General features: G+C 39.3%; 1 protein-coding gene across 1 annotated transcript; it reads left to right on the top strand.

The window, feature by feature from the left end:
- Positions 1 to 1709: 1709 nt before the first annotated feature.
- On the top strand, positions 1710 to 7318 carry LOC136685474 (nuclear receptor corepressor 1-like; the record flags this gene model as incomplete). Its single annotated transcript, XM_066659399.1, has 4 exons — positions 1710 to 1837; positions 3262 to 3449; positions 3696 to 3800; positions 7256 to 7318. Coding segments are annotated over 4 exons (484 nt in total), but the record flags the coding sequence as incomplete, so codon positions are not given.
- Between the last annotated feature and the right edge of the window lie 4806 nt (positions 7319 to 12124).

Raw genomic sequence — 12124 nt, forward strand, 5'->3', positions numbered from 1 at the left:
GTTTACATACTTCATTTTGGCCCAGTGAGCCTGCCATTTGTGTTTTCCCTCTGCTTGTTCTTACCTTTTAAATTGCATTTGAATGTGCCATTGTTTTATTATTATAATTCTTTGCAATTATTAATATTTGTATATCTATATTTTCCCCCTAAATCTCACAGTGCCACCAACCTGGGGGGTGAAGGCAAATATATGCTTCCTCTGTGACATGTGAAGCTATTCCAGTGCCCCTAAACAGCTCAAAACGCTGGATGAGAATGGCAGCTGTCCAGATCTGCCATGTCTTTCAGCAGATGCCAAACTAGCCAGCACTGTTCATACGTGATTGGCAGAGAGATGGTGGGAATGCTATACAGCACGAGGGCAAGGATAGTTCTGTTTTCTTGAAATGGTGCCCTGCATGCTTTCCCCACAACCAGATTAAGACTAATCCACCGCCATTTTAATGTATACTCTCTTTTCTGATAGCTTTGGAGTACAGAACCAGGCCTCGGTGTAGGTCAGCAAAGTTCTGTTTTTTTGCTCTTTTTCCAGCATGATTCTTGTTTGGGTTTCTCCTTGTGTTACGTGCATTCTTGGGAAGTGAGTTTTGGACGTGCATTCTTAAGGATTGAGTTTTGGCGAATGACGGAGGATAGAGAGTGGAGAGAGGAGTTTGGGGAAGGTCACCAGATTCAACCTTATCCATGCTTGAGCCAAATTGGAAATTTTATCTGATGCTTGCTGTAGATGCTGACATTTTTAGTATTAATCCGATTCTGCTTTTAGGCTTGTCTTGGTAATAGTATCTTGTTTTAAGTTTTAATCATATTCATAACATTGTAAATACATTTGTTTCTTCTTTTCCTCTCTCTCTTTTGACTTAATCCTTAAGTGTCTATTTGCCTAATCTAAGTCAATTGCTATTTCTTCAGTGCTGTTTTTAGCAAGTAGTTGCCAACTGACCACCGAAGCTAAAAAAAAAAAAAATAAATAAAAAAAAAAGCATATATAAATGATTAAACATACATACATTCATTATCTGTAACCAATTATCCAGTTCAGGGTCGCGATGGGTCCGGAGGGGGAGCCAGTCCTTCACAGGGCGACATACACCCACACATTCACTCACACCTATGGAAACTTTTTTGAGTCACCAATCCTACGCGGACACGGGGAGAACACACAGCTCCCCACAGACAGTCATCCAGAGCAGGACTTGAACCCACAACCTACAGGTCCCTGGAACTGTTAGATTTGTAGGTGCCTCCTTCAATCAGGCGATTGTCAGCCAAATCAAGTTATGTGACGAGTGCAGACCAGTAAAAAACATTAGGTTCCATCAAAAAGCATCAAGCCTAATTTGAATGTCACTGTTACACTGTAAAAAAAAAAAAAAATTAATTGGTCTACGCTAATTTTTTGTATGTGCACTGTTCACTACAATGATTTAGAATTGCGTCCATCCAAGGGAAAGCATTTAAATTAATACAACATCTCAGTGATGCTCAAATGGTCTTAGATCACCAGCCGTGAAATTCCTTATTGCTGTGTGTATCGTTGAAAGAAGTGGTGTGTAGCATACGAATGAGATATGGCTTTCATTAGTTAAGTATGTCTCCCAATGAAAGCCAGGAATTCTCTTCACCTTTCTGAATATGGCTCTCTCTTCGGAATAAAACAGCTGTCTAAACATGCTCCTGTTTTGTGTTTTTATTTTCTAAAAGCAGATAGCACGACCATCACAAGAAGACAAGTCTGACGACAAAACCGAGGAGGACAAATCTGAGAAATCAGAGAAGAAGGAGGACGAAGAGAAGAAGGAAGAGGAGGAGAAAGATGAAAAAGAGGACTCAAAGTGTGTGGACCTTTTGTGTTTTTTCATTGCAATTCTTAAACTTTTATAAAGTCTAGAAAGTGTTTCTAGATTCACTTGGATTACCTTGTGTTAAAAATGAACCTGTAAAATAAAAGTTCAGTTTAGTACTTTAGCCCAGGTTGACTTAAATATCCATTGTCATCAGATACCACTTTAAATTATCTACTCTAAGCATTCGTCTGATATTGGTACTAAGTTTCAAACAATTATCTGTAAAATTAAAGGTGAATTATTTATTTATTTTTATTATTATTATTATTATTTTTTTTTTAAATAAAGTGAGGCCTGTGGCTTTAGCCTTTTTCAGACGTGACTAATCCACCTGAAATCCCCAGTGTAAATTCAAGCCTTCAGCATTAATAAGAGGGACTTTTTTAGGTCAACATCTCTTTTCCATAAGGCACCCCACAGAATTTCACCAGCTGACAAGTGGCCTTTTTGTAGTGGAGTTTGGTTGTTGTCATTTCTCCAGGGCTAGCAACTTGTTTTACCTTCTAGAAAAGAGAAATATGGGAGCTTATGTTTCCTTAGCCAAAACCAGCCTCTTCAAACCTTTCTGAACCAAGGGGAACTGTTCAGAAATTATTATTGCCCCATCTGATTCTTTCTTTCTTCACCACTCCTTTTCTTGTCCTTCTGGCCCTTTTTCCTGGAATAGATGCATTCTGATAACTGTACAGCTTGCTGGGTATTTGCCCAACTATCTGTTAGGCAGTGGCACTTGTGAAGAATGTTTAAGCCCAAGTGGATGAAACCCACATTAGTGGCTCTGGGCCATGGTCCACTTTTTTTTTACTCTTTTCTGAAAATATTCTTGATAGGGAGACACTGATTGTCCATGCACGTGTGCGTGAGCATCTGCCAGACATGAGCTTCCAGAAATAGGGCCCTGTGTGAATGAAACAGAGGAGAGGTGAACATGCAGGGGAAAAAATGTGTTATGTCATTTATGAAGCCAAAGTTGAATTTTCTACAATGGCAAACAGCATCGACTTATTTGGAGCTTTTATTTATTGTTCCTGGTAAGAATTACGTCACTGCTTGGGACTCCAAGCAGCTTAAGAATAACTCCTGATCTGGACTCTATATTTTAGGCCTAAAAGGCTCCAGGCAACATTCGCAAACTTAGTGACACACAGATAAATACAATACAAAGACATTCTGTATCCATTTAAAAGCAGACAGAAATAAGAAAGAAAAGGATAGACTGTACTTTATATTACCGACACAAACGTCATAGTTTTTCACACAAAGCAGCCTCCTATACTGCATCTTAGGCAGTTATATCACAGTCATTTATTGAATTTTCATTTTGTGGTGGATTGTAGAGAAGGGAATTCAAATACAGGCAACACGCTGTAACTGTGTATGTATATTAATTCTGGGCTGGTGTTTGTGTTCAGGGACATTGGCAAAGATAAAGAGAAGTGCGAGGGGGAGGACGAGGAGGGCAAGGAGCAGAGCACGCCACGGGGCCGCAAAACGGCCAACAGCCAGGGCCGCCGCAAAGGCCGCATTACCACCCGCTCCATGGCCAATGAGGCAGCTGCTGTCGCTGCAGAGGAACCACCTCCACCAGCACCTGAACCAGGTATCGTACATGCAGGCATGCTTCTGAGTATGCCTGACAGATTTGGGAAGAAATTTTGCAGTTTTATTTGGTTCTACAAACCAGGACAAGGACCAAATACACCCCAAAGTCAAAATGCCTGTGTCATTTGCTCCTGTAGTGCTGTAAGCATAAGCAAATACAATCTCTTCCACTGTCTTCGTACTCATAGAATCTACAAAAATGATTTGTATGTAATGTTAATGTTTTCTGTTTCCCCTTTGGTAGTTTTGCCGGACCCTGTCCCACCTCCTAAACCAGAGCCAGTGCAGAAACCTGCACGTGAGCTTGCTAAACTTGCCCCTGTGAGCGCCATGGATGCCCAATCACGAGGTGTGTGCACCCACAAACATGAACAGACTCCACACACAAGGGTTTCAGTTTGTCCTCTGAGTTTTTCTCAGAGTTTACCTGTAGGCTTGTTCACTACATACATTTTCTAATAATTAAAAAAGCTATTAGAGAACTCAGCTGATATTTCTGGAGCATGAAAGCCATGAAATCTGCTGGGTTTTCCAGCATTGTGTGAGTTAAATAGTGACTATTTGGACAGACATTGGAATTGAACTTCAGGCTGAACAATCACAAGTACAGACAAAACAAACGTGAGCTTGCTTTAAGCCGTGACTCTAAACGCTTGACCCACTTTAGTGTTGAGATTTTACAGCCAAGGAAATGAAAGAAAAGCTGTTTACATAGAATATTTTTTCCCCCTCACTCTGCTCCTCTGAAACGTGTCTGTTAGATCCATCAGGACCGCTGGCCTCAGCCTGCATCCTCCTGACATTTGAGGGTTTTTCACTCTTTCCTTCTTTCATTCTTCCCTCCCTCAATTGCTTTTTGTCCATCTCAAAACAAGCCTCAGCTTTCTCTTTTTTTTAGTCTTGTATTTTGATCTGAGTTCCATCCTTTCATTTTACCATTAGCCCGTCCTTTTCTTCCAATTTCCCTTGGAGTTTGTGGGTTGCCGTGGTGACAGAGTATGTCTCAGGTGGAAGCAGTTGTCATGGGGATGGTAATGGGAGGCAGGTAAACCCAGTGACTCCTCTCACGCTCTCAATCCTGATCTCTCTTTGGAAAAGTCCAGGGCACTTATATGTGCGTGCTGTTTATGTGCTCTCCTTTTTCCTCTAACTGGAAGATTTATTCTCCACTGGACAACACAAATTATTTTTCTCTGAAAATACATTCCATGTGTATATATAGTTTGGTTTCAGCTTTTTATAAATGTGTATTATTGAAAAAAAAATAAAAATAAAATGTATGTGTCAGTCAGAGTTGTGAGCTGCAATTAATCTTTAGGTAGAAGGACATTTGTTTGCCAGTGTTCTTTGGGCAGAGCATTAGTTGTCCATTGTTGGTCATGCTGTGTTTTTGGAAGTGTTTCAAACCAGAGAGAACTTGTTTCCTGCCCCGCCTGCTGTCCTCTACGTACCTCTCTGCCGTCCGTCATGCTGTAATCGGACTGGCCTTTAACTCCATTAAACCTCAACTAGTGTGTATGTCTTTGTGAGAGACAGAGGGATGGATTTGTGTCATACCCACTCTGTGTGAGGGGATATGGTCTGATGCCATCTGTTTGTTTCACCCAGTTGGGCATGCGCCAGCCCTTGGATTTTAGCTCTAGTCATGTTTGCTTGTTACTTTAGAAGAGGTCCAGATGTTACCAGAGGAAAAGGAATGAAGTGTTTAAATACTTCTTCAACAATTCAATTAGTTCTCCATCCTGGGCTCACTTTTTGGTTTTCCCACAAAATGCTGAACAAAATATGAAAGAGGGGGAAATGATGCCTGGGTCCCTGTTGTTGCTTGGCTGCTATGGGATGTTGATTTATTTTTGGATGTTTACAAGTTTTTGTGCTTTTTTTTTTTTTTTTAATAGAGGATTGATTCTCGACAATGCATTTTCATACCACAATTCACATTTATTTGTATTTCAATGTCATATGTTTATGATGCATTGTTACATCCTTTTGAAAAGTTCATTCCATTTAATTTACACCGTTGATGAGTATGTCATGTTCATTAACCACTGTAAGTGACATACATCACCGTGGACGTATTAACAATCACACTTTCTCAGAAATCATCCAAAATTATTTAGAATATTTTACTATATGTAAAAACTTTTAGATAATTACATGGTGTGAAGCAGAACCGAATTTGAAAAGGCTTTTATTCTGCCACCTTATCAAGCTTTGAGCACAGCATTTGTTTTGGCACAGTGCCTTTTTTTCCCCTCATCTCCTCCCCCCACTTGTTTTGTCTACTTCACCATGTTTACCTGTAAGTTGAAATGTGACATTCAGTACCGTTATCTGTATGTAGAGCTTTCAGTTCTGTTAAGTAAAGTCACAAGCTGGTTCTATTACAATGGCACTCATCAGGTTTACACAGTGTGTCTAAGATACAGAATCAAAAGTTGACTGGTCATGTCCTGCCTAAAAAATCAGATAAATAAGCTCGATACTGATGTCAGTAGCAGTCCATATTGATGCATCACTATTATGTGTTATATGACATCTTTGAAAAGGATACCTGTGGCAGATGTTATTTAAGATTGGGAAAACACACTTAAGCTTGCATACTTATTTACTTGTGCGCACACACACACACAGAGGTGCTCAGAGGTTACAGGGAAACATAAGCAGTAGGCAGTCAGCAGGGAGGCATTTATTAGATTTTATTTTATTACTAGTAGAGACGTTCTGTACTTGACATCTAAACACTGCAACACACACCATATACATGCACACACCAGCGCAAGCACGCGTGCACACACACTAATACACACTTGTGCAAATGTCAGAGGTTCACCCTGTGCTAAATTTGTCCAAATGTTTGGTCAATCTCAAGGAGGCGCTGCAGGAGAGGGGGAGATGGGTATATAACTGCCCTCATTGGTTATCTCTCTCTCTCTCTCTCTCTCTCTCTCTCTCTCTCTCTCTCCTCCTTTCTGACTAATGGTCTCTCTCTCTGTCTCTGTTGCTGAGTGGAAATTAAGAAGGGAGGGGCAGCTGCAGTGTTGCTCCACTGAAAAAAATGGAGCTTAGCTACTGTTATTAGACACACTCTTTGCTGGTGTGTGTTTGTGTGTCACTGTTTGAGGGGAAGAGGGAGGTGCTTGTGTACTCCTCCAGTGTCTAGCCTCTTATCAGCTGACTAGCGAGAGAGAGAGACAGTGAGAGAGGGAGAGCAGGGGGGGTGGTCTCATTGTTGAAAGAGCATGAAAGGAACGGAAAGAGACACAGAGCAGAGGAAACGAGAGGGTAGAAGTGAGCGAGTACGAGAGAGGGAGAAAAAGAAGGGAGGGTGTGGGAGAGTGGAAGAGGGGAGGGGAAAACCATAGCGGAGGATATGAGGGGAGGGAGGGCAGCCCCTGAATGTAAACAGATTATTAGATTAAAGACTGAGCGAGGGAAAGTGGAGGAAACTCAACCAACACAACACAGTACGGTCAGTCTCTCTCTCTCTCTCTCTCTCTCTCTCTCTCTCTCTCTCTCTCTCTCTCTCTCTCTCTCTCTCTCTCTCTCTCTCTCCATTGCTAACTGGCTCTCTCCCCATTGCTAACTGGCTCTCTCCCCATTGCTCTCTTTTCCTCTGAGCTCCCTTGGTTTCACCTTCTCTCTTTTTCTCATTCTCTTGCTTTCACTCTGACTTTGACACCACTGTTTTACCTTTTCTGCCTTTCTCTCTATCACTTTAAACATTTCCCTTTCCCCATTTCTGTCTGTCTGTTATTTACGTATTCATTACTTCATCATTCTCACCGTGTGCTGTTCCTGCAGGATCTGTTGAGGCTGGAGAGACTTCTCGCTGGACCGAGGAGGAGATGGAGGTTGCCAAAAAAGGTAGTGCTCATATTTTTCTAACTTTCTCATTTTATTCTCACTTAGCGGTACCAGCTGTTTTCTGACTGTATCACAGAGCTCACACATTGGGTTCTGTCTGATCTTTATCTCGTTGTTTAACCCCAGGTTTTCAGGGAAGCCTGTGTTTTTTCTAGTTCGTGCTTTGCAAACTTTTTGTCTCTGTCAGGGCGTGTGTGTGTGTGTGTGTGTGTGTGTGTGTGTGTGTGTGTGTGTGTGTGTGTGTGTGTGTGTGTGTGTGTGTGTGTGTGACCGTGCACTTAGGCCTAGTTTGCTCTAACGGAAGTTAAAGTGGATGAAAATTTTCTTTTATATATATATATATATATATATATATATATAAAATGCTTAAAATAGAACCACTGTGCTGTTTAAGGGACAAAAGTCAAGTGCAAAGATGATTTTCAAATGGCATGTTCAGTAACTCTGGTGCTGTAAATGGAGTATATGTGTTTTGTTTTTTTTGTGTGTTTTTTTTGTTTTTTTCTTTAAACCACTGTAAGCACTAATCTTTTTGTTTGGTGCTTGTGTTTGTTTTTTGATGCGTTTTACCTTCACTTTTCTTACTTTTCTTTGGTCACGTTTTGCATGTTTTCTTAGACATTATAGAAGATATATAGTTAATGTATTATGCTGTGCTTCCCGTGTGGACACATCAACCACATAGTCCCGTGAGTGATTACATGCCTTCATGTTTTTTGAATCGGCAAAGGACAGAGACAGCTTAGACTGACGCAACAGAATAAATAAAGAGATTATTTAGAATTAATTAAGGCAGTGGGAATGTGTGTGTGTGTGTGTGTGTGTGTGTGTGTGTATGAATTAGTGTGCAATAGTGAAGGTGAGGTTGATATCCTGATATCCAGGTGTGCAGGATATAGAGGCAAAGAGCTTTAATTTGTTTCTATTAATAAGTTATTGTGCCTGATACTGATGCAAGTGGAGAAACCAATTTGTTATTTACCCTCTAATACTAGTATTTTACTTTACCCCGGTCAGATAACTATATTAAACATAAAATTATGGATGGTTTCGTTCAGCCAAATATATTTGGCGGTTCAAATACACTGCTACATTAATGCACTTAATAGGATTTTTTTTTCTTTTATTTAATAGATGATTTTGTAATGTAAAGATGAGTTTAATGTTTTTAAAGCTGAATCTAAGATCTAAGCTCCATTGTTCTGTCAATAATAATATTATTATTAAGGTTATATAAGGTGTTTTTTCTGTCAGACAACATCATTTTGTTCACCAGTCTAAGATGCACCTGGCATGTTTCTCCCTAGTAGATAGTAAAGCACTTTGGATCGTCATCAGACTAGCAGGTGTGAAGTCTTAGTGATGCTTAGATGACCTAGTGATTCATTATTATTCTCAAGGCATGCATAATGCTTGTTAAGGAATTAGTGGTAATCTTACTTACCCATTTTCTCACATGTGCACATTCTCTCTTTGGCTTTTACAGCCTTAGTTTTTCTCATACATGTGGTTCCTTGTGCATGGTAACCTACTGAGATGCAACATCTGCAGAAATAACTAACAGGTGCATCCACAATCTGATGTATTTGCTGCTTTCTTTCATTCTTTTTTGAATGTAGTCAAGGTTTTGAAAGACTAACTGAAAAGCTGATTTTACTTCCAGTATTCTCCCTGCCGGAGGGCTAGAAAGCCTAATTTTAAAAAGTTTCATATACGTGGTTTTGAAAATGCAACCTGAATTTCTGCAGACACACACACACCATCACACCCAGTACTGCTCTCAAGGCCCTGTACGCAATGTTGGTTGGCAGAGCTGCTCTGAGGGCAAACTCTGGCCTTCCTTTTCCTACCTCTGTGTTTTTTGTCTTCTGTCCACTCCGTAATAAAGGAGAAGTGTAAGGCAGCCAGGAAAATAGGAAGTGGGGAAGACTGGGTTTTGTATCATTGAGTATGTGCGTGTTGTGTGGTATAGATGCACATGTTTGTGTGGTAGCTGCAGGCTGTATTCTACGAAGAATAAGGAAGGATTATCTGAATCACAAGTTACATTATCAGATGAATAATGACAATTTTTGATGTAAATCAGTTATTGAGGTTAATCAGCGAAAAGTAGTATAAAGGGAAGGATTTAATATGGGGTTCTGAATTATTTTTTTCCTTTAATTCTCATCACATCTTTAACTAACCTTCACAGGAATATCTCAGACCTAAACAGAATATTAAATTAGTACCTTTAAACTGAGTATAGTTAAATACTTTCTGAACTTTTGTTGCAATTATAACTATGGGTCTGTTTCTTGGTTTGCTTTTCAATGACTTGTTTCCTTCTGGTATACAGAAATCTATTTTCCATAAAAGTGTCATTGTCCATAATGTGTCCTTTATTTATAGCCCTTATAAACCATTCTTGCCACAGGTGTCAGTACTGTGTTCTACCAGGCAAAAAGCCAATGCACTATATTGAGTCTCAGTTAAATATCCTATGGTGAGGCCTCTGGCTACGGCAAAGCCCAATATATATATATATATATATATATATATATATATATATATATATATATATATATATATATATATATATATATGGCTTTTAACCTAACGCTCTGCATCTGGCATATTGTTACAGGGCTATACAGTGAAACAGCAGTAGACCTCTCTTTGTGCATATCTTTGACCAGCTAAGTTTTTGCCCACTCCCAGTTTTAAGTTCCACTCATAATACTGGAATTGTTTCCTGTCTAAATTGCTATAGAGCAGTGGTTTCCATTTTGAACTTCAGTACATTTCAGAGTCCTATATCTTGCTTTTTAACTTCACTACATAATGAAAATCTGCCATTTTCTTTTGGTTTATACGTGTCTGAACAAATCTCCCTGCTCTGCACAGCTCTCTAAGCGACACACAGCAGCACCATTGCTAGGAGACGAACTAATACAGTCGCCGCACTAAAAAAAGTGAAAATGTTTCTCCGCCTAAAACCAATAATACCAAAAGCAGTATTTTATTTAGCAACTGTTGTGCGAATTTGAGACTAAATAATCACTTTCAGTTCTTAGAACAGTTATGAATTAACAAAATGATTTGTTATATTTAGTATTTGGCTGTATTTGAGTCATCAGTAACTATTATACATTCATTAAAATGGTTTACAGATCTGTAGATGTCACAGATCATTCCGGAGGGTGAGATTCAGTTGGAGATTTATTAAACACAATACGTGAAGTAAGGTCAAACCCAGAAGAAATGTTCCAAAACACAGAAATCATTACAGAGAGATAAACAAGTCCAAAAGACAAAAATGAGTATTCTGCAACTATGTAGACAGAGCTTAAAGGAACACTATGTAATTTTTTTTTCCTAAAGAAAAAAAAAATACACCTTCAAAATCATTGTGATGCTTCACTGACCTATAATAGGGAGAATAGAGCCTGTGTTGTTTCTACTCTTGGCTCAGCACTGCAGAAACAACACTATGTAAATTTTAGAGTAGGAAACCATTCCTTCCCTCCTGACCAATTCAGTACAGTGCTGTAAAAGTTAATTACACTAGGGGGAGCCCCAGGAGCAGGAAAAAAAAATCCCAAATCCTACCTATTGTTTCCAAATGAGTAAACAAAAATGTTCTGATGCAGAGAACACACTAAAGGGCAATTTTTGCTTTTGCGTTGACTCAATGCAGTGCCTATGCCGTAGCCTGCACTAGTGTCCTATGCCATTGTAAAAGTTTATACTTGTGCGTTGGCATCTGTGTTGCTCTGCAGTTGCACTACCAAACCACTAGGGTGAATTTCAAATATCTTTTTAAGTGGTGTAGTGGTATTTGTTTTACAAATCTTTAAAGTGCACTATTTAGGGAGTGTAGTGTAGAGCAGTTAATGTATCTTGACTTGAACAACTTGAAGCATATTCGTTCGACTATAGACCAATCACATTCGTTGTGGTATGCGTAGGCACAACGAGTTACATTTCTGGAAAGGTGTGAATCAGACCACGCTGCTTACGACGTGGGTTCAACACAGAAGCATTAATTGGGCTTAATATTCAGGAGTGAGTGACCTCTGTTGGTTTGTCGAGGCAGCACCTTGTGTGTATGGTAATAATTTATATAATGTCATTCATTGTGTTCACTCATGTCAGACTAATTAATGACTATCTATTAAAAGACTCAGGAACCACAAATGATACTAGAGTCATTTCACCTACAATGTGTTAAGCATGAGTCTTGTTACAAAAATGATAATAGAACATTGGAGCCATAATACGTCATGGTCCTTGTACTTTCGATGCTTAAGTACATTTGAAGGTAAATACTTTTGTACTTTTACTCAAGTGGACATCTACAACGAGGACTTGCAACTTTTACTGGAGTAAAATTTGATCTTGTGTACGTTTAACTCAAGTACATGTCCAGTACTCTGTCCACCACTGCTGTAGAGTGACCACCAGGTAATACTTGGTCACTAAGAAGTTCAAATGAACAGATGACTGTACGTGAACTAGGAGTGTGGATGTTAAAAATCTGTTAACCACTGAATAATTGAAAACTGAAATTGATTGACTTATCCATTACCCCATGTCTTGGAATTCAAAATGAAAATAAACTGGTCCGTAGTTTTGTCAAGCTTGTGAAGTTTATAAAGACTGTACAGAGTTATGGTTTTGCTCAGATTTGCAGTCACAAGTATTATGTACTGTGCTACTATAAAACCCAAGCATTTAACATGAACACACTGCAACGGAGAGATTTAATTAGCCTTTTCACAGTAGTCCTGTGATTGACTGTGGCGGCCTTCTGTGGTTTACTGT

The sequence above is a fragment of the Hoplias malabaricus genome, unplaced genomic scaffold (assembly GCF_029633855.1).
Source record: "Hoplias malabaricus isolate fHopMal1 unplaced genomic scaffold, fHopMal1.hap1 scaffold_559, whole genome shotgun sequence".
NCBI classification, from domain to species: domain Eukaryota; kingdom Metazoa; phylum Chordata; class Actinopteri; order Characiformes; family Erythrinidae; genus Hoplias; species Hoplias malabaricus.